Here is a 24,266-nt window from a genome sequence, read left to right on the forward strand (position 1 = left end):
TGTCATTAATTTACCAATCACCAATTTAAAACCTGACAAATATTAACTATCCTATCTTGTTAAATTGGTGTTTTTCCAATGGAAATTACTATTTGGTGGCTCTAATAAGTCTCCAATGTTAAAATATGTGATTTTCCAATGTAATCTGGTGGTTCAAGCAACTCTTTTAAAGTTAAACCTTAAAAATAAGACAAACATAGTTACACATATACTCAAATTGTTAATTTAGTGTATCACTTTTTGTATCACTACGTTTCTAATGTACAATGTCATTTTTGACCCATGGGTGTAAACTTGATGTAATAATACAAAAACTATTTTTCTTCATAAAGTATGAAAGCAAAAATGGATATAATGATCTGTTGTAATAAAATAAAGATATTCAAACACACAGCCAGCATTAAATAACAGGGAATGAATGTGGGTCATTTTCAAAGGGTTAAATAAGCTATTCTGTGGACATTCTTAGGTACGAGTGGGTTTGACAGCTTTGCAGCATGTCATAGGAGACTGACATCACTTCAGACTGATGCTATGGAACCAAGGATTTCTCTTTTGGCAGCTTCAGTTCCTCCGTCCTCGCATCTCTTCCTTACATCTCTATATGACATCCTTGAGGAAGAGATGCAAGTGAATGAAGGAAGGAAAAGCGTCAGCACACTTAAAAGCACACTGTCAAACATGACATGGACATGGGAACCCGCCTGTTCAGATATATTAAGACCAGCAAAGCTGACTGCACGTGTGTCTTTCTATCATGTGTCACTTTTTGCATCATGGGATCTGTAGCCTGTAACGGACTAGGACCGGCCACAACCAAAGAAATTGGCCGTGTCCTAATTCCATAGTAGAGAGAACAATAGAAAAAGAGAAACAGAAAGGTGTACCTTGTGCTACTTCACTGCCAGAACAGATGGGAGCCACACTCCATAGTGTCTGCTGGAAGGCCGCATCTACATGAAGACTGCCGTTACCGTAGGACAGATGCTGCAGGAAGAGAGGGAGAATAAACTGCTTAAGTGCACTCAAGGAAACTCAGATCTCTGAAGTTGAGAATCTTCTGCATAGCATCGCTTTGATTGATCCAAACATCACTCAGAAAACAAGCATTTTAAAAAGGTGCTTGCAGACAGATCTGACAAAACATGCATTCAGACTTTTTACACATTTCCATTATGTCATACTTATTCCTGTATACTTTTTAAAATGTGTTGCAATTAAGTCAAGTCAAAGCAAAACTATTTTATTTTGGGTACAGATAGGTGTAGTAATAGGTGTCATCCAGAGATGATGAAATTCACTGAGCTGTCTGTACAACCAGACTATATTATTAATCCAGACATGATTGGGTGGTTTTCTGATGTATATGGGATTTCCACAACAGGTACAAAGCAGTAATAATGGTTATTATTGATCCGGCCACGGATCATGAAAGAAAGCAACGTTTTAATGTTGCTGTTGTTCACATTTTTGTGTTTTGCTCGAGTAACATGAATAAACACAAATATGATCCTGTGGTCAAACTTGCGGGGCCTCCAACAGACCAAGTATAGTTTGCTTTTAGAGAAGACAATTGTTGGAAATGTCTTTGCTATGTAACTGGATGAGTTGTTGGTGACTGGCAGACACTACTGACCAGAGCAGTGAGGAGTTGGTCAACAGGAGCAATAAATCAGCAGTCAATGAAGATTAACAATCAATAAAAGAGATTTATCAGAAATGATGAATCACTGCAACCATGAGCAGTCCTTGAGCATATAGCCATAAATGTGCAAAACAAATCTAAAGTGATTGGTCCAGTGGTGTGAGATTAGCTGTGCACAGACAGACACACCAGACTGAAACACACACAAACACACAAAAGAATGTTCATGAATCTGATCCCTTAATTTAGCGATTCAGAAAGGCAGGCCAGTTCTGGTCACAGGACACACCAGTTAAAGTAGCAAGCAAAGCTGTCGCAAATCTAGCTAATTTAATAATCTCGCTATTTAAGAACGTTTTGAGCTTTAGACGGCTGTGATACAACGTCTATTTTAAATATCATCTGTGTCAAAACAGCACTTGCAGCATTTAGAACAACTTGTGCAACAGACACTTTAGTCTTAAGCCCTTCGTCAGGGTCATCATACAACAATTTACAAAAATATTCAAAATAGATAAGTGTGCAGCACCCAGTGGTATATTCACATGTGGCTATAGCTGAGCTTTAGTTTATGACATATTGGTATAGTTTTAAATCAATTAGATTCCTGAACAACATTCCTAATGATGGATTTGGATTCGGACTTTCTTTAGACAGAAAGTCTATAGAGAGGTACCCATATTAAATTTAAATTTTTGATTACTTTATAAAATCATCTGTACCACAATTGCTCTAGCATCCACCATCTGACAAAAAAAAGCCAAAAAATATAACCGTTTTTACTGATTCATGGCAATATATAATAAGATTGTAATATAATGAGATAACCAATTACTTTGTAAAAGTCTGTAAAAGTGTGAGTGAGTATTTTATTTGGTTCTCAGGGTTATAGGATCTAGATTATGACCATTCTTGCATGTGGGCCCAATGGGAAAGGAATGTTTAACAAACTGCTGGTCATGGCAACCAGGGTCTGAATTTGTAATGGCCCAATATCCAGTTTTGTTCCAAATAAAATGATCAACACATCTGCACCCACTATATAGAGGAGGCTCTAATGTGGCTCCTTAGTGTTGCGTTCTATTGTGTTTATCCATTAGTACATACACAGTGTGAATATACCATTTGCTGCTGTGTATGTGTATGCATTATTTGTATTGAACTTTTATTCAGTTCTGTTCAGTTTTGTTGATGTAAAGACAGCCATATTAAGAAGGTATGGAGGGTGAGAGTGAAGAAAAGAAACAGGAAAAAAAGGAAAGGAGAAGGGAATGAAGGAAAGAACAAAGACACAAAGTGAAAGTAAGACTTGAGCTACTGACCAGATATCTTTCAGAGGAGACGCTGACCAGGATGAGATCATCTCCCACTCTAACTTTCTCACCCTCTGACCGCTGCTTTGATGCTGGATGGATGGTCCACCAGCACGCCTCGCCTACACACAAACACATGAAAAAGAGAGCAAACACACACACAAAAAAACACACACACAAAACATTGGCTCAGAAAACATATCAGAAATGTGTCCATGAATTACGGAATCACACAGGATCATAACCTCTCACTGTTCCAGTCAGTGGCCCACCATTGTCACTGTCCCCAAAAGCCTTCTGCCTGAATGACAACCGCCATGTAGCACTCAGCTCCACCATCATAGTGTCGCTTTATCTGGGGCCGGGTCGCTCCCTAGCCATCATTTCCAGCTCTTCCAGGGGAACCCCAAGGCATTCCCAGGCCAGATGAGACACATAATCCCTCCAGCATTTTCTGGGTCTCTCACAGGAGATGTCTGGGAGGCATCCGTACCAGATGCCCAAACCACCTCAACTGGCCCCTTTAGAAGCAAAGGAGCAGCAGCTCTACTCTGATCTCCCTTAGGATGTCTGAGCTCTTCACTCTATCTCTGAGGCTGAGCCACCCTGTGGAGGAAACTCATCTCGGCTGCTTGTATCCGCCATTGCATTCTTTCCATCACTACCAAAAGCTCAGGACCAAGAAGTGACCAACTCTTTGCCTGTCTTGAACCACGAACCAATTATGTCAGGGGCTGGGTTAGGGCTGGGCGATATATCGAAAAATATATCGATATATTTTTAAATGTAATATGGAATTAGACCATATCGAATATATATCAATATACTGTAGTGCAAATTTGCTCTGTGATCCTTGCTCCAGGCAAGCTGCTGACACCCCCGCCCCTCCTCTTTCATGCACAGAGAGGGAAGGGGCTGGAACAGACAAAAACTATTTTTATTTAGGATTTTTTTCATTTATATGTGCACTTTATGGATCTTTGATTTTTTTTAAAAAGGTACTCCTGTTGTTATACAGTATTTATGTTGACTTAAATAAACGGTTTCAATAAAACTACTTGTGACATGTCATATTTGGCTTTGACTTTGACTGAACATTTGCTCTCACTTTGCAATGAAATTATCAGGATATATATCATATATCGATAGTGTTAATAAGAACATCATAGCCTTCCATAGCATTCAAGACGTGCAGCACATTTGTGTTGCTCCAGTCGTGATTGGATGCTAATGTAGGCTCGCACAGGGGAGACGTATACATTGACATAATTACGTGGCTCTATAATCTGTGGGAAAGCAAACAGGTTCTGAGAAGGTTCGCAAGTTGAACCAACTGCAAACCAGCTGCAGCACCTGGCAAGCACTAGAACTAGGTTGCTGTTAGGGCTGGGCAATATATCGATATAAAAGATATATCGATATATTTTTAAATGTGATATGGAATTAGACCATATGGCATTTATCGATATAGTTAAAATTCTTACTAGAGTTTGTCATATTTAGTTGTAATGTCTGTTATTCTTTTCTCATATAAATATATTTATTTCAGAAAAAGATTGGCCTATTTTGTTGCAAAGGCTATTTTTATTTAAGATATTTTTTTATTTAAATGTGCAGTTTATGGAGCTTTGACTAAAAAAAAAGTTACTCCTGTTATACAGTATTTATGTTCACTTAAATAAACTTAAATAAACTACTTGTGACATGTCATATTTGACTTTGACTGAACATTTGCTCTCACTTTGTGATAAAAATATCTGGATATATATCGTACATAGATATTCAGCCTAAATATATCGGGATATGACTTTTGGTCCATATCGCCCAGCCCTAGTTGGTGTTGGTCAAAAAGGGCTATGACAGACCTGAGACCCTCTGTGAATGGATCCTGAGCTTCCCGACAGGCAGATCCCAGTCTATGCAGATAGGCATCATCACATCCTTCACCCTGACTTTCAACAGTGGCCTTGTTCTGTACCTGTAAGCCACACACAGCTCCAACAGCCCTGACATTTTGGACAACGGCAATAAAACTAAGTCGAAGACAGGATGTGGACAACAGGAAACAACAGGGAGAAGAGCACTGCCCCATCAAACATAAATTCCACTCAGGCCGAGAGAGTCAGCAACTTGAGGTTCCTCCATGGAGGACGACCCCAGCTATAAATTGTTCTGCCTGGAGCCACAAGCCTCAGTTCATGCACCACCAGGTTCAGAGACAGCTTCATCCTGCAGGTCATAAGACTGCACATCACAATATAGATTGCTTTATTTCATATTTTATTTATGTTGTATTTGATCCTTTCACTTTCACAAGTTTATGTCTCATTTGGGGTTTTTCTAACTGGATTTATTACAAATATGAATTGAATTATTAACTTTTGAGCGATTTTCAATAACGGCTGCTTCTGTAATCGTGGTGCATTTGATAATAAATAGCTTGAAACTTAAAGTCCTGTAATGCTACCTATCACCTCAGCCTGTGTACCACTTTAGTAGCCTACATTCATCTTGCAGCTGTTCTGCTTGTACTGAAATTTGCACCATCTTTACAGAAGCAGGTCAAGAACAACAGCAGGGCAGACGGAGTACTTTGCAGTGGCTTGTTGTTCTGACTTTGTTCCAAAGTGAGAACCACAGTGGGGGAATAGAAGAGAAGTAGAGTCAAAAGCTGGGGTTTTCTGTGTCACAAAGGTGGTTCTCTTATAACCTGGCTAGTTCGCCAGGGTAACTTATGCAGCTAACTTAGTTGGCACCAGTTTCTGTTTAGAGTTTCAGCCTTCATTACAATTACTTCAAACATAAACAAAATGGTTAATGCAAAGTGTAAACTATAACCCCCTGGTAGAAGAGGTCACAGAAGCGCTAAACGGATAAACAGATCGAATTTACCCATATCTATGATAGGGAGAATAAATATAATTAAAAGGACAATTTTGCCAAAATTTGTATATCTCTTTCAGACCATTCCCTTGCCATTACCACCGTCTTTCTTTGATAACTTAAATAAGGTATGAAGTCAACTCATTTGGAATAACAGGAAAGCAAGACTACGTCTTTAATTATTATACTTGCCATATGAAAGAGGGGGCCTTCAAATTCCAAATTTAAGATGGTACTATATGGCAGCGCAACTGACATCAGCTTCACATCACTTTTGTGTAAAATCACTTCCAGCTTGGGTAAATATTGAACAACCATCTTTGTGACAAAAAAAACCCCTATTACCATTATTGTATGGCATGCAGCACACAAACGTGGGAGAATCTGTAACTTTGTCCCAGTTTACCCCTCTATGGAATAATGACCAGTTTATACCTGGCAGAAAAGATGGAGGATTCAAATTATGGAAAATAAATGGCATCCAGGCAATTAAGGATCTGTATATTGATGGAAAATTGCTTACATTCAGTGACCTATCTGAAAAATATAATATTTAGAGTTTCAGGCTTAAATTGGCTAAAAAGTTTGATTGATTGATCACTAACGGTTTTGATAAAGTGTTACCGAAGTTTTTCATACCTGGGTATTAGTGATGATTTCAGTATCAACAAAATTCAAACTGCAATAATACCAATGGAAGACATGTGATTCCTACCTGTGGTATCTTCCTGCAGTCCAACATCAAAAGCCAGTTTGTCTGTGGATGAGCGGGAGGTGGACAGACAGCTCAGGTACTAAACAGAGAAACAATTAATTCAATCAATCCACATGATCAACCCCATGACAATGAAATACTTCTATAATGCCCAATTTGATAGAATTGGTTTCTCTTGTCTCGACAGTGTGAATGATTCTCTACCACTATGGTAATAATTACAGTCTTAGTTACATACAGTAGTCTTTTTCAGATTACTCAGTGGATCTGCTGTGAATTTGGCCAAGGATTAAGAGTATTTCTCTGAACTTTTGCAGGGAACACGGTTTTCTCAATGCAAGAACTTTACAGTGTATAAAAAGTAAATAAACCATTTTTTAAAAAGGACATGTTTTTCCACTTGCAAGCTCATAACATGGGGTTAATTTAAAAAGAATAATCATCATTTAATCATTTATTTACAATTCATTTTATTTCATTATACATTGTCTAAATTTTAATTATTCAGTCTTGGCTAGACTTACAACATATATTATATATAGTGGACTGTGTGTATTTCACAATATCAGACTGAAGGCAATCGGAAGAATTTGAGTAGTTTTATCATGTTATATACCTAATAGTAACCTCATACCAATCAATTTTAAGACTTGGTTTCAAGGTTCAATTTACAACTAGGACTGCATGCAGTACTGAACGGGCCCTCGCAGTACACGCGTGTCAGGGCATGCTGCCGTCGGGTTCTGTGCGTTACAGGGGCCAGTCTATACCACCCCTATGAATTTCATTGCCTTAAGTCTTATGGTCTGGGCACAGTGGCACTCATTAAATTAAACTGCCGCCAGAGCGCCACCTAGGGGCCGATCAATAATATCTTCAAGGGTTATCTTCAGGAGGGCATTGACAATAAGTATACCAAGTTTGGTGTTAATCCGACCAACCAATTTGGAGATATAAAATACTTCAATTTAAAGAGCGCCACCTTGTGGTCATCGCCAAAAATTTTGCAGAGAGCCTCAGGGGCTCATGGGGAAGTAGTGACCTGAGTTTCATGTCATTCAGACACACCACTGTGGAGATATGCAACACTTTGTGTTTTGTGTTGAAAATAGCGCCACCTGCAGGAAGTTGTTATTTAATAACTTGAGTATTCTTTGGGTTATCAAAATTCTTGTGGTTCGCGTGGCTTATATCACGAGATTCAGCACAACTCAGTGAACGCGTGGATATAAGTTTTTTGAATGTGCGATAAAGTATGTGGGAGTTATCAGCCAAAACGCACTTTCCTTTATTATAGCGCCACCTAATGGTGGAAATTCAGGATGACAATAGATTATAAAATTTTTCGCCATGTGTGACTTATATTTAAAGTTTCATGAGTTTTGGGGTATGTTCAGGCAGTGAAAAATGCAATCATTTGGGCATGAGAAAAATAAAAATAAAAAGAATAATCATTCGAAATACAATAGGGACCTCGCAGGTCGTTGCCTGCTCGGGCCCTAAAAATCATTAGAAATACAATAGGGACCTCGCAGGTCGTTGCCTGCTCGGGCCCTAATTAGGTTCAAGTTAGGGTTCGTGTGAGGGTCCCCACAAAGACAGAAGAACAAGAATGTGTGTGTGTACTTGTACTTCCTACATAGTAAGGACCATTATATTGAGAAGTGAGGTCATTTTGCCCAGGTGTACACTCACCATTCCACTGTAGGAGTGCCGCAGCAGGACAGCGTGTCCGTACAATAAGGTGCGATGGCCGCCACCCTGGGCCGTCTGACAGAGAGACATTGACAAGAGAGAGAAAAATAGCAGAAACATAAAGTCACTGAGATGGGAAAACAGCAAGTCACAGCTATACAGTTATACCAATAAACATTACACACAGAAAGATCAACATACAGATGCAGACAAAAAATAGAGTGGGGGGGACATCAGTAAAGTTGTAGGAAAATCATAACCTGAAGTATGTACGCTATAATGTAATGTCACTGCATTGACACTACTTATTTATGAAGCTGTAACTAGTTCAGTCAGGAAGATTCTTTTCATCTCTTTTCATGCCGTAGTTCTATTTCTCATTTACTCTGCCATTTACTTCTCTCATGCATGCTCCATCATAAATTTATTGCTGTCATTATCTGGGGCTGTCAATCATATTATCAGCTGTTCTCACCAGGGTGAAACCTGGTCTTTCAATAGCACAGCAACACATTCTTAGTCTATCCTCTTGCTGCTGCCTCGTTTCAATATGATTTTCTCTCTGCCTTAGTAGTTCACACTGATGTCCCATCTACAACTCATATTCCAGCACCAGTGTCTGGACTCCAAAGGGGAATCTTGTTGCGCCATTCAATTACAAATCTTCATATAGAGTCTAAGCACCAAAGATTTTCTGCCAAGAATTAATCATCACATATCATCTATTATAATCATCTCATATCATCTGTTCTAATAAGCTTTTATCTTCTTCATTCGCTGGTCTCTCCTGATTGATTTGATACAGCAGTGGAGGCTCTTTAAACATTTCAAACGCTCCTCATTGACAGGTAAAATGAATGACCAAGCACAGGTCTCTACTTTCCAAACAGCTAGTACTCGATCATGGTGGTGCAGTGAGGAAGAAGCCCTGCTCCCTGTGTGGATATGCAGGGCTTACTTTAAGCTGATAAAAAACACAATTCTTAGCTGCAGGTGATGGCTGGGAGCTAAACTGTAATACTATCACAAAGGGTTTACTAGCTGAAAAGACTGAAAGAGGAAATACGTTATACTTTCATGACAGGTAGAAAAAGTTAGTTGCAATCATCAATGTTCTCTCAAAACATAATTTTTGACATGGTTACTGAAAGTATGCAGTATGTAGGGGAGAGCAGACCCTTTGCTGCTTGCATTTTTCTTATGATATTCTTGCTTTACTTCTATGAGAAACTACAAGCAGCAAGTCCTGGATACTTCTTTTTTTTATTTATTATGTAGATAGTGGATATTTCAACATTTACATAACCTTCTCAATACAAAGTGAGCGTGGCCTACCGACAGCGCAAGCCTGCGGTGCAATGACTGGAAAAGTGGTACTTAGCTAAAGCTAATTAGCAGCAGGATGCTTCCCTTCCCGAAGGATGACCATAACAAACTTTTACAGAGGATTGCAGGGCTGGAAACTGAAATTCACCAGTTAGAAATAAATGAACCATCTATGACACCACTTTATTACTGACAGAAAACAGCGGACAAGAGCATGCTAATACACGGCTAACTGGCCTCAACCAGACCACCAAGAAACAGGAGGGCTGTGTGCCGGGTAGTAAATTAGAGGTAGTCCTCCCTCCGTCTCTTTTGGTGCAAAGGCTATAAGTAAATCATTTCCCTGGAAAATGGCAGGACAAGTAAACATCACAGCCAAGTTCCATGAGACTGGCTGTCCTGCATCACCCAGGAAGAGTGCCTCTTATTCCCCTGTATTTATAGGACACAGACAGGGAAAGTTGAAAAAGGGAGAAATAGCAGAGCAGCAAACCTACCCAACAACCGAGTATACAACTGGAGAACAGATTTGCTGCCACTGTTGCAGGATGCTGACTCTCTGTCTGATAACTATGAAAACCCCGTATATTCACACTGCAGGGTAAGGACTGAAAGCAACTTAGAAAGTTAAAGGTAGCAGAGAAAGTAAACGACTGGGCCTCAAACTCTTATTGTGTTGACTTTGCTGTAAGAAATTTTTAAAAAACTTGCAGTAAAAACACCAAAATACCTTGTTTTTCCAAGGATATGGTGTCTAACTGGCAGAAAGAATCTTGCATACTGTGGCTGCACATCCAACTGTGAAAAATATCATATTGCACATACATTCTAAGTTGCTAGATTTTTGACACTGAACACCTGGCTTCCAACTGCTTGTATTGTCCATTCAGAACAAGTTACTTGCTGTTGCCAGCAGGGGGCGCTATGACTGTGTGTCAATATTGACACGTGGGTGTGTTCTGGGTTGGACCCTAATCACATGTGAAATTTGAGACGGATTGGACAATGTATGGTCAAGTTAAACAGTCTCGTGTGTTATGGCGAGACGCCATATTTTGCGGACATGCCACGCCCACATAGTGTGACAGGCGGTAAAGGTTTATATAACTTTTGATCCCAAAGGCATTTTGATGGTACTGACCAAGTTTGAAGTCAATGGGATTAAATCTGTTGGAGGAGTTATGTAAAGTATGCAACATGGTCATTTTATGAAAGGGGGCGTGGATAAAGCATAAGGGGCGGGGCTTTATGAAATATAGTTATGTAGAAATGTTAAAGGCTGGACTCTGATGAAGCATGAGAAGTTTGGACCAGATCGGACAAAGAATGGAGAAGTTATAACGATCTCGTGTTTTATGGCGAGACGCCATATTTTGCCACCATGCCACGGCCACATAGTGTGATCGTCGGTAAAGATTAATACAACTTTGATCCCAAGGGCCTTGTGATGGTACTGACCAAGTTTGAAGATGATCGGGTAAAATCTGTAGGAGGAGTTCGTTAAAGTATGCAAGCTGGAAATGGCAAAAAACGATGACAAGTGCGATATTCAATCCAAGATGGCCGACTTCCTGTTCGTTTTCAGGTATGAGTTCTTGAGACTTTTTGGTGTGTCTTCCGTTGTTACACATGCGTACCAAATTTCATGTGTCTAGGTGAAAAAATCGTATATTGTGAGGCTCTTTTGAAAATTTCAAGGGGGCGCTAGTGAGTCATTTTGCAAGGTCCATTACCGCGAATACCAGAATACGTAAATTTCACAGGAGATTGACATATACTCCAAAAATGGTGAGTTTTTGAATATGAGAAAGGCCCCAAAAAGGCGATTGATTACCCAGAAAAATAATAACTAGGCCTGCAAGCAGGACTGAACGGGACCGAGCCGAGTGGAGCCCTCGGGGGAGGGGCGCGGCGAGGTGGGCTCAGTCCCTATATGTCCCAAATGGCGTGTCTCCTACCACTGTGCTTGGGGTAGGTGTAAAACATAATACTTGCTGTAGCCAGCAGGGGGCGCTATGACGGTGTGTCACTATTGACATGTGGGTGTGTCCCGGGCTGGACCCTTATCACGTGTGTGAAATTTGGGACAGATTGGACAATGTATGGTCAAGTTATACAGTCTTGTGTGTTATGGCGAGACGCCATATTTTGGCGGCATGCCACGCCCACATAGTGTGACCGTCGGTAAAGATTTATATAACTTTTGATCCCAAAGGCATTTTGATGGTACTGACAAAGTTTGAAGTAAATCGGGTGAAATCTGTAGGAGGAGTTTGTTAAAGTATGCAAGCTGGAAATGGCATAAAACGATGAAACGTGCAATATTCAATCCAAGATGGCCGACTTCCTGTACGTTTGAGGGTATGGGTTCTTGAGACTTTTTGGTGCGCCTTCCCATGATCCATGTGTGTACCAAATGTCGTGTCTCTACGACATTCCTGCGCGAGGGGCTGAATTTTCTTGATTTTCCAGGGGGCGCTGTTGAGTCATTTTGCCACGCCCATTCCCGGGACCACTAGAATACGTAAATTTCAGTGGAGATTTATGTATATTCCAAAAATGGTGAGTTTTTGAATATGATAAAGCCCCCAAAAAGGCGATTCCAATTCCGGAAGAAAAAGAATAATAAACGGACCAATTTCAATAGGGTCCTCGCACCGTTAGTGCTCGGTCCCTAACTAGGCCTGCAAGCAGGACTGAACGGGACCAAGCAGAGTGGAGCTGTCGGAGGAGGCCACGTCGGGCGCGGCGCTCTGGGCTCAGTCCCTATGCATACCAAATGGCGTGTCTGTGTAAAACATGTTACTTCCTGTAGCCAGCGGGGAGCGCTCTGACTGAGTGTCAATATTGATATGTGGGTGTGTTCAGGGCTGGACCCTCATCACTTATGAGAAATTTGGGACGGATTGGACAATGTATGGTCAAGTTATACGGTCTCGTGTGTTGTGGCGAGACAGCATAATTTGCCGCCATGCCACGCCCACATAGTGTGACGGTCAGTAAAGCTTTTGATAACTTTTGATCCCAAAGGCCTTGTGATGGTACTGACCAACTTTGAAGTCAATCAGGTTAAATCTGTAGGAGGAGTTCATTAAAATATGAAATGTGGTCATTTAATGAAGGTGGTCGTCGATATAGCATAAGGGGCGGGGCTTTATGAATTACTATGATTTAGAAGTGTTAAGGGCTGGACTCTGATGAAGCATGAGAAGTTCGGAGCAGATGGGAGAAAGAATGGAAAAGTTATAACGATCTCGTGTTTTATGGCGAGACACCATATTTTGCCGCCATGCCACGCCCACATCATGTGACCGTCGGTAAACATTTATACAACTTTTGATCCCAAAGGCCTTGTGATGGAACTGACCAAGTTTGAAGTAAATCGGGTTAAATCTGTAGGAGTTCGTTACAGTATGCGACGTGGAAATGGACAAAAACAGCAGGAAATTTCGAAGCAAAATGGCCGACTTCCTGTACGTTTGAGGGTATGGGTTCTTGAGTCTTTTTGGAGCGTCTTCCCATGATACATGTATGTACCAAATTTCGTGTCTCTACGACATTCCTGTGCGAGGGGCTGAATTTTCCTGTGCGAGGGGCTGAAGGGGCTCTTTATTGTCTTATGCAAAGCATTTTGAAGTTGTCTTCTTGCCGAAATGTGAAATATAAATAAACCGCCTTGCCTTGCCTTGCCTTAAGTTAGGAGTATAATTATTTTCAGATCTCTCCAAAGCATAAATGAAGTCGGTCGATAATAGTATGCAAATGGACTTAAATTTTTGAAGTGACGTAGGTTGAAGATGTGAAGAATTTTACTATTCACCAAAACTAGAGGAAAATATGAAATCTGGGTCCTGCTGTTAAAATCCAGCCAATAAATAATAATAAAGCAAACCAGTGCTAATACTCCTTAAAATAAGACCAAATTTTCAAGGAATCATTTTGTTGCTTGGACATTCTTGTCTCTCCAGCATTTCTCAGAACTCTTTGGTGGTGCACAACTACACAGTGACACTAAAGTTCTCTTAAGTTAAAAATCACTTTCTGACTGTCTTCTTTTCAGAAAGTACTACTACAGAACAAACTTATTTTTGTGTTTTTATGTTTCTGTGCCGTTTGTTCTCCTATGCTAGTTCATGCATTTGGAGTTGGAGGGGGGATGTGTTAGATCTGTTTGCCTCATGGCAGAATTCCCACTGGCTGCTCTGGTTCTTACTGCGACTCCAAACCAAACCTCCCTGGGAGAGCAGCCCAGTCTTTGGCCATCCTCCATTGGAACCTCTCCTACAGAGGAATCTGTCTGTTGATAAAATCCTCTGTCTCACAATAGAGGCTGCCTTTGTTTTTGGCCTGATCGCAGCAAGATGATGCTGTGAGTTGAGGAATAGTTCAGCATTTTGGGGGAAATGCTTATGTCACTAACGAGAGTGAAACAAAACAATAAAGAGCCTCATCAGCCTTTTCCCTTTAATTAAAATTGTCTTTCTGACATCGCTAAAAAGCTCTCTCTAAATTATCTAATATGATTTTGTGTTCAATATTTTGTTTTTAGCAGCCTTCTATCAAACACCATTTCCCTAATCTTAACAGCCAATTGCAGGATAAACATTATAGCTCAAAAGAGGGATGAGTCGATGTCTGAGGCTGCAGTTAATTTAGTCAAGTCTTTAATGACAAGACAGCCAAGTGTCTGCGGTTAGTTTAGACATGTCTGTATAACAGCAGGGCCCAATTGATTCTGCTGGCAAATATAGTGTTGTATCAAATGCATACTAAACTGCTTTGCATGATTTAGAGCAAGAGGAAGATCCTTGGTGAACATAGAGAATTGTAACAGCCACTCTACCACAACTACCATTCTACAATGCATATTGTTAATACGCAATTAACTGTTAAACCAGCAGATAGTGTGAGGTGCAAATTTTATAACATTTTAGTTGATCTCATAACAATCTAATGTTGCACTAAAATGTAATAACATTGCTCCCACTAGGTTTTTATTGTCAGGATATTTAAGCCAATCATCTGTGTTAGGATTGTTCCAGTCCGTCATGGGAAAACCCCATGCCCTAAAGTAAGACAAAGTGCGACACACACGCAGAGCAGCCCTTTATTCTCCATCTCATCATTTGGTACATACATATTAGCTAATACTGACATTCATAAAATACACAGTTGACACATGTTACTCAACAAAATCAACAAGACAGTGGATTGATGGTCTTCTCCTAGCTATGCTCGTCCTTTCTTCTTCCACAGACCGGGAACTACCAAACCCGATTGGAAGGGTCCATTTGTTTAACAAGAGGGCTTCCCGGTGGAAAATACCAAGTGCAGTGGAGTGGGAGGGGTATTTTTGTGTCAGTTAGGGAATTAGGCTGTTTTATTTGATTCCTGGCCACGAGGTGGCGCTGCTGTAGCACTGGATATCTCCATTCCATCTTGCATTTGCGCAGGTCATAGACTGTATAAATAATGGACGTAGTCACCGTGACGTCACCCATTGGTTCGTGGACTGCCCATTGAAAGCATCTAGTTCAGCGTTACACTCGTCGCCATCTTGTTTCCGATACGGGGAAACAGACCATATTTGGACTGTGGAGGAGTGAGAGGGATCTGATCACTGACTACAGCCTCTCTACACCTCAACCTGAGTGAGAGAAGCCGCTGCTAATTCATGTTAGCATTAACTGGAGCATTAACTGGGACGTTCAATTTTCGCTAGCAAAAAAACAAAACAAAATGTATGTTACTGACCTCAGAAAACTGAACAATGACTCCTTGGAGTGTCTGTTAGTCCAACCAAACGCTGAACAAGACATTTTTACTGAACAAAACGTTCAAATAAACATTAAGTGAAAATACAGTGAAAGGGTCAAAGTTATGAGACCAAACCGTTAAACATCCTTTTTTATATATGTATAATGTTATATATAACTTTATTGACACATTGCCGTGGATACACATTGTTCTGCTTCTCTCCTAAAGACGGCTCACCTTGTTAGTGACCTGTCAATCAAAGCTAGCCACGCCCCAAATCATACGATTCTTTATCTTCTATTTTCTTTTAAATAGGACCATTATTAGGGACCGAGCACTGAAAGTGCGAGGACCCTATTGTAATTGGTCCGTCTATTATTATTCTTCTCCCAAATGAATCGCCTTTCTTGGGGCCATATCCTCCCACTGGTTTGTCGGAGACGCACGAAATTTGGTACATACGTGTATCATGAGAAGACGCACCAAAAAATCAGTGGAAGCCATGCCCTAAAACGTACAGGAAGTCGGCCATCTTGGATCGAAGATGGAATTTTTGCCATTTCCAGGTTGCATACTTTAACGAACTCCTACAGATTTTACCCAATTGACTTCAAACTTGGTCAGTACCATCACAAGGCCTTGGGGAACACAACTTATCAACACCTTTACTGACCTTCACAATATGTGGGCGGGGCATGGCGGCAAAATATGGCCTCTCGCCATAAAACACAAGATCGTTATAACTTTTCCTTACTTTGTCCAATCTGCTCCAAATTGGTCATGCTTCATCAGAGTCCAGCCCTTAACACTTCTAAATAACAATATTTCATAAAGCCCCGCCCCTTATGCTTTATCCACGCCCCCTTTCATAAAATGACCATGTTGAATACTTTACACAACTCAGGCAACAGATTTCATCCCATTGACTTCAAACTTGGTCAGTACCATCACAAGGCCTTGGAGAACAAAACGTATCAAGACCTTTACTGACCTTCACAATATGTGGCTGTGGCATGGTGGCTAAATATGGCATTGTGCCATCTAACACGAGACTGGATAACTTGACCATACATTGTCCAATCCGTCCCAAATTTCTCACGCGTGATGAGAGGCCAGCCCTGAATACACGCACGTGTCAATATTGACACACAGTCATAGCGACCCCCGCTGGCTACAGCAAGTAACATGTTTTACGCCTACCCTGAGCACAGTAGTAGGAGACACGCCATTTGGTACGCATAGGGACTGAGCCCACCACGTCGTGCCCGACGTGACCTCCCCCGACGGCTCCACTCTGCTCGGTCCCGTTCAGTCCTGCTTGCAGGCCTAGTTTGAATTGTAATCATGAAATTGTCTTGAAGAAGACTTTTTACTAGTGATTGAGACCATAGTGTTGTTCTAAAAAATGTTTCTGAGGTAATAAATCAATTGAGAAGTTTTCTCATCTTGTATTGAAATGGATGGACAGAAATGTTTCCGAGCCACACTAAGCACCCCCAGCTGGAATTTTCTGTAGAATGCAGCTTAAGGCACTTCCTGGTTGGCCTCCCTGCTCAGACCCGGAGGTTGCCACCAGCCAGGTCGGGTCGTTATACCAACAAAGTCCCCACTGAACATGTGATGACACATCGCATACGGCCCAGTATAAAATCTCAACATCTTCACACAATCTGCTCCTTTCTTTCTTCTTGCATTGAGGAAGCTTAACATTAGCTTGTAGCTTGTAGCCTTGTAACCCAAGAAACATGTCCCAAGTAACATTAAAAAGGTTAGAGTTATTATATTTTCTTTATTATTATTGTCAACAAAATAAATGTCAAGACCAAAAGCTGGACCGTGTTTAGATTTAGACGTGTTTCTTAAAGCTTCTCACAATATATATATTTTTTTGTTTTCATCTCAGTAATAATTAAAATTTAGGTCATAACCGTGTGTAATGTGTGTGTGTGTGTGTAATGTGTGTGTGTGTGTGTGTGTGTGTGTGTGTGTGTGTGTGTGTGTGTGAATGAGTGAGTGAGCAAGAGAGACAGAGAGAGAAACAATAGAAAGTGCCTTGTCTATACTAAGTCAATAATGTTAACCTCTCCATTACCTCTAACAGGTCGACACTCAATAGATAACAAAAACACCAATATGTATGGCCACTCTGCTAGTACTCATACTGCTGATGCTCATGACAGTGACTGTATTAACCAACATAAGGACAGTGACAACCATGACAAACACAGACATCAAGTGGAGGCACACCTACCCATATTTCCACCACTACATGCTGTGTGGAAATGAGAGAGAGGAGGGAAAGGTAAGTTGTCGTAGTAACAGAAGACACATAAAAACACACATCTGTCCAACAGATAAGATTGTTGGATGAGGAGGTTAACTTTGTGAATATAAGGGCTTGTGTTAGATTTCCCCTCCATATGGAGGTTTGGTTTTGTTGGCAAATACAGTAATATGTGTTTTTCAGATTGAGATGAGAAGATAAATATAAATCTAATGCATATGTTTTACATATACAGCTGTTGTCACAACGTGGTTAGCCTAGATTGGCACGAAGACTTGAAGCAGGGGGAATAGCTAGCCATTTTTTAAAGGTAAGATAGCTATTATCGAAAGGTTAAACTATCTAAGGCTAAGGCATAAACTATGGATCAGAAAAACATGTTAATTTGACCATATGGTTGGTAATTTACCTTGGTGTGGTACATTCCAAACAATTAACCCTTTGATGCACAACATGGGTCTAAAGTGACCCGACTGAGTTTTTAGGTTCTATATCTTTGCAATAAATTATTTTCATCATTCACTATTCCAGGTTTTCCTCAATTATTTTGTTTCTGATCATCATACATCCTCATTTTATGTTTTCCTTTATTAATTTTTTGAATAAAATCCCTTTTTGTATCACTACCCTTCTAATGTACAACATAATACAACATATCCATATTCAATGTTATTTCATGTATGGCTGAGTGTTTCTATGATATATCTTTGAAATAAATATATTTTATCATTTATTATTCCATGTATTTAGTAAATAACTTGTATTTGTTTAGCACAAATCATCCTTTTTATCTCTTCCTTTCCTACTTTTTGAACAAGCACAGCTGTTGTACTTCTACTTCAAGTTTTTTCACATGAGTCAAAAATGACCCGCATGCATTTATAATAGGATTTGGCAGGAAAAATGTCTTTGTTTGGGAGTACGAAAATATTCACAGCTCGGCACAGCTCCCTTTACACATCTGGAACACGTAAGTCTTGCGTGTGAAAGATAGCTACACATAAAATTTTATTAGGTTTAGCTTACCTTGAGAATAAGTTCATGTCAGAAAGGTACAAGTAATTAGTTAGTTAGCTGTTGATACAGTTGAAGATGTGGAAGTGAATGCGGGTCATTTTTGACCCATGTTGTGCATTAGAAGGCTGATCAATATGTTTTGCATCAAAGGGTTAATGCAGTATCACACTTTGTACCATGTAGCCTAAGCTTTTAAAGAAGAAGGTTGTGAATGACAGTCATCAGGGCATAAAACCAATGATTTATTGATCTTTAAGAATTAGAATTTGATAGTCTAACAATGGCACTGTCTTCAATGCCGTAAAATAAAAAAGTTGAAACCAAAAATCAAAAGTCTCATCAAATTGTGGATTTGGAGAATCATGACACCAGTAGATGGTCTGCGCTTTTCTAGTCTTGGCGACCACAGGTGCTTTAACACTACAGGCAGCACTCATTCACCCATTCACACACCCAATCATACTTGTGGTCAAGGCTATCCTACATGGTGCCAACTGCCACTGTCAGGAAATCATTCACACACCAATGAACGCAGCATCAGAAGCAGTTTGGTGTTCACTATCTTGCTTGAACATGTAGGCTGCCATGGTTGAGGATCAAACCAACTGCCTTCCAATCAGTGAGCCACAGCCTACCAACTGAGCCAACTGTGCCACAGCCGCCCTTGTAGTAAACCAGTAGTTCTAAAGAAAATGTGTATCAATCATACAGTAAAACAGTTTTAATGTAGGTGATGCCTAATGTCAACATTTTGTGAAAAGACTCTGCATGCTCCAAGCAAGTTTGAGCTGCTTTTCATAGTAATCGAAGTGAGGAAGGGCACCTTATTAACCGATCATTAACTGTTGAAAAAGTTGAACAAAATCAACCATAGAATCTTGTTGTTGCATTTTTCAGATGTCAAATAGCCCTAAGATACAATAAACAGAACAGTCCTGGTATACTGAACAGCTGATCTATCGTTTTAATTCAGAAATAACAAAAGGTCGACATGCTGTGAACACCAGATTTACACAGACGCTCAATTTTTCTGTCACCGGTTGCCACCAGTGCAGTGTGTTGGCTGAGAGCGTGTAGTGGGGTATTCCCGCTCAGATGGTACCCATGTTGCAAAGACTGGTCATTATTGTTTTGGACCACCCATAGAGCCAACTGACTCTCTTGTAGTAGTACCAGTCACACCCATGAGTTGTATATAACATAAAGACTGTATAGTAGGGCTGGGCAATATGGACTGAAAGTCATATCCCGATATATTTAGGCTGAATATCGATATACGATATATATCCCGATATTTTTATCGCAAAGTGAGAGCAAATGTTCAGTCAAAGTTAATGCTAAATATGAAATGTCACAAGTAGTTTTATTGAAACCTTTTATTTAAGTGAACATAAATACTGTATAACAACAGTAGTACCTTTTTTCAAATCAAAGCCCCATAAAGTGCTCATTTAAAAAAAAAAAAAAAATCTTAAATAAAAATAGCCTATAAAAAAATATTTTTCTGAAACAAATATATTTATATTAGAAAATAATAATAAACGTTACAAAATAACTAAATATGACAAACCCTAGTAAGGGCAGCATTTATATATAAAGGAAAAAAATGAACTAAATCGAGATATGCAATATGGTCTAATTCCATATCACATTTAAAAATATATTGATATATCTTTTATATCAATATATCGCCCAGCCCTACTTTATAGCCTTTTTTATTTTATAATAACACTAACAATTCTTTCATTGCTTTTTTAGAAATGTAGTTACATATTTTAACCATTTAACTGACTTGCTAGGTTATTAGCGAGATCTTACACTGAATAATGTTTAAATGAAGCATGTGTAAATGATGTGGTGTTCTTTCTTTGTGCTCAAATGTATTTACTTCTTGAAATTACCTCATAACTATTAAAACTGACTAATGACTATTCTCTTCTTTCAGTTTATTTGCTTATGACAGTCTGGGCATCAGAGTTCCTGGAGTTGATCTTTTTTTTAGGGAGCATGGTTAAGTAATCCAAAACATGTATTCCATCAAAAGTATTGAAGTGCTAGGCTAAGCTAACAATGGACGAAGAGATTTACATGTATCACTGTACTGGATCTACACAGACGGAAGAGTCCACTCCTGTGTCTTGGTGTAACAAAGTACTAGTGTTCCCTAAACTTCAATAAAAAATAACCAATGCAGCAGTATTTACTTAGCGCTAGTGTGGCTCAGTGAGCTAACCGGCCTCCACTGCAGTTAGCAGTTAGCTATCACAAAACTCTATAAATCAGAAGTCAAAGCAGAGTAGCTGGATACATACACAGTAGGAAGAAAAAACTTGAGCTGTCTCTGCTGACACAATTGACTTCACTGACATGTAATAATAATTTAAAAAAACAACAACAATCTCATAGTTGTTTTGGACCAGTCGAAATGAATGGCAAAAATTGCAATGTCCACTCTATTCTAATGCTATGTTTGCTTCAATTCATTTTAAAAAGGCAACAGCCAACATTAGCATCTCTCAAAATGCCAAATAAATATTCTTACACCTTACACCACCGTGCCTCACCTGTCATCATGGAAAGAAAAAAATTAGAAATTAAAAAAATATATATATTTATCCAGTGATTTGCTCTATAAAGTTATTTTTTTTATCTAACTTCACCAGTTTTGGATTATTTTTTATTCAAAATCGCTGAATTTTCACACCATGGATTGATCAATGACTCAGCTAACTGTGCTGCCATGCTATGCAGTGAGACCGTATTGCTGTCTCACTTTTGCTATATGAATTAAATTTCCATTGTTTAGCTGATGTTTATAATGTACAGTGTTTCTTGTGCTGAGTGATAATAAAACGGCTGTGAAAAGGCACTAAGTGAGGCGCATGGACTTCATTTATAAGTAAAGGTAACACCATAACAATGTCTTTTTAATTAAATGTGCTTTTTTGTGTGCAACAGTTTGTATGTGTAAAGAAGGCTGATATGAGATTTTAAACATAACCCGTTAACTGCTGCCAATCAAATGGTGAATGAGCTACTCTGTAGGGTTCATATGTTGTAAATCTGATTGTGATTAAGTCAGAGCCTCACCAGCCATCAACCTCGCTGCGTTGGTAGCAGCCTCCTCAATCGATAAAAATCAGCCATAAGTTCCTAGATTAATCGGTTGTAGAGTCATGGATCGGGTATCGTGAGACTTGGAATCGGTTGGCGGCTTCACACACTTACAGTTTGCGTCAGCGTCTCTAAAACAACATGAGAGCTGAAGCTGTCCACAAAACGGTTTACGCGCAACTCCATGGGTCTCTCCGGTCTCCCACAAGTCTCTTATTTTGCATCCCCGCTTCCCTAACTGCCCCGATCACAGCTGGATCAGCTGTCAGTCACTTTAACAGCTGGAGACATGAACTAATAATAATAACAATAAGTGCTTTCTCTGTTTAACAAACAGCTGCACATGAATAACAACCTGCATTGTGTATTTATACTGTGAACTGTGTCCTGCTCAGGGGCACGGGAATGCCTTTATATTATATAATTTTATTATTATTATTAGCGTCTGAATATAGACGATCCTGGTGATAAATTCATCATTTAATATCCCAGAACATGATTATGTCTGTTGAACACCGGCCAATGTTTTATTAGCTTAGATGATTAAAGGAAACTGAAAATGATGTCACTCAGATCAATGCTACACTCAGCAATGATCAGCCTCACGTGGGACTGATGGAAATGACAAACGACGTAAAAGTTTTTCTTGCTGACAGACAGACTCTACTGTTTTTTGTTTTTTTTAACTTTAATAGTATCCATAATAAATCTGAATAGGGGAAATAACAGATCATGAGAAGAAAAAAAGCTTCTAGAATGATTTTCCTTTACATTATTATAAATGTAGAAAGATGTCAGAAGATAAATAAAATATAAAACTTGTGAGTAACATACTATAAAATATCTACAACAAATATTAACCGTATCAAACAAAATTGAATCGTTCTCACACTGTATCGATTCAAATCAGTCTGTAAAAAAAAAGTATATATCGTTTTTGAATCATATCGTAACCTGTGTATCTAGATGCGAATCGAATCGTTTATCACAGAGAGATGTGCAACCCTAATGTATGGACACCAGATTTTTTTTTCAAGACAGACACAACGGACAGCTAGAGAGGTCCGGGTGCCAAAGTATAATTCCTTTTTCTGTCCAAACGAAAATAGGAAAAAACGAAAACAGTGCCCCCTTTTCCCCCCCTTTTTCTTTTTAAACCAAAAACGGAAAAACGGATTTTGCTATCCGCATCAAAAAACGAAATAACCAAAAAACCAAAATTAAATAACGGCCGTTATTTGGTTTTTGCAAATTCATTTTTTCGTTTCTCATTTATTGATATGACGTCGGACACATCGGAAGTGGGAAAATAAAAGTCCCGTCAAAATAAAAGTCCCGTATTAATAAGTACTTATTATTAAGCATAAAAAAGAGGAAAAAAAGTATCTTCATACACTAGTACATGCTACTTTTCTCTGAACCATGCATGGTTCACATTTATTAACATAATAATTATTGATTATTAATTATAATCATAACTAATGCCAGCGGGTGAGCCTGATGTTTGGGCAGGCTTTCTGAAAACATGTTATACACAGCGACGTGTCGCCGGTGCTGCTGATCGCTTCTGAAGTACTTTTACGTTGTTTATCTTATCACCATGGCGTTGTCACTGGCAACTTGTCAGCATCGTGACGAACGGGCAGCAGCTGCAGCGACAACCTCACACACATTATAAACATAATATTGAAATTTCAATAATTGAAAATGAGAATTTGTGAAGTTATGGCTTCAATGCTGATGTTTAGCGCGTTCTCATCAAAGATTTACTATGATCGCGAGCAAGCTTCCCCAATATTCCAGGGATTTACTATGATGCAGCTGCTGCGTTGGCATGGTGATGAGATAAACAACATAAAAGTAGCTTACTTCAGAAGCGATCAGCAGCACCGACGATACCCGGCGCTGTGTATAACATTTGGTCAGAAAGCCTGCCCAAACGTCAGGCTCACCTGTCTGCATTAGTTATGATTATAATTAGTAATCAATAATAATTATGTTAATAAATGTGAACCATGCATGGTTCAGAGAACAGTAGCCTATACTAGTGTATGATGATACTTTTTTTTCTTTTTTATGCTTGATAATAAGTACTTATTAATAGGGGACTTTTATTGTGACAAGACTTTTATTTTCCTGCTTCCGATGTGTCCGACGTCATATCAATAAATGAGAAACGAAAAAATGAATTTGCAAAAAACAAATAACGGCCGTTATTTCATTTAGGGTTTTTGGTTATTTCGTTTTTTGATGCTGATAGCAAAATCCGTTTTTACGTTTTTGGTTTAAAACGAAAAAAGGAAAAGGGTGCACTGTTTTCGTTTTTTCCTATTTTCGTTTGGACAGAAAAAGGAATTATACTATGGCACCCGGACCCACCCGGACCTAGAGAAGCATGAGGAGACATTTTCTGAATTTGTCAAAAAGTGTATTGGATTTGAAACGCTGACTCCCTCTTCAATATAACTTGAGGAACAACGTTCATGCTGTGTAATGAAATCATTTGCTTGAATTGTG

The 24,266-nt window shown here is 39.3% G+C and overlaps 1 protein-coding gene across 1 annotated transcript in view; it reads right to left on the reverse strand.

Annotated features, from left to right (window-relative positions):
* The window catches only part of LOC131959479 (ryanodine receptor 2-like), a 241,865-nt gene that overhangs the window by 141,433 nt on the left and 76,166 nt on the right, over positions 1-24,266 (reverse strand). Inside the window, exons 4-7 of the mRNA XM_059324681.1 lie at positions 8,252-8,326; positions 6,557-6,635; positions 2,968-3,080; positions 888-987 (exon numbers count right to left, since the gene is read on the reverse strand). Of these exons, the coding sequence (XP_059180664.1) occupies positions 888-987; positions 2,968-3,080; positions 6,557-6,635; positions 8,252-8,326 (367 nt within the window). The remainder of the gene's footprint in view (positions 1-887; positions 988-2,967; positions 3,081-6,556; positions 6,636-8,251; positions 8,327-24,266) is intronic.

The sequence above is a fragment of the Centropristis striata genome, chromosome 21, assembly GCF_030273125.1.
Source record: "Centropristis striata isolate RG_2023a ecotype Rhode Island chromosome 21, C.striata_1.0, whole genome shotgun sequence".
Lineage (NCBI taxonomy): Eukaryota > Metazoa > Chordata > Actinopteri > Perciformes > Serranidae > Centropristis > Centropristis striata.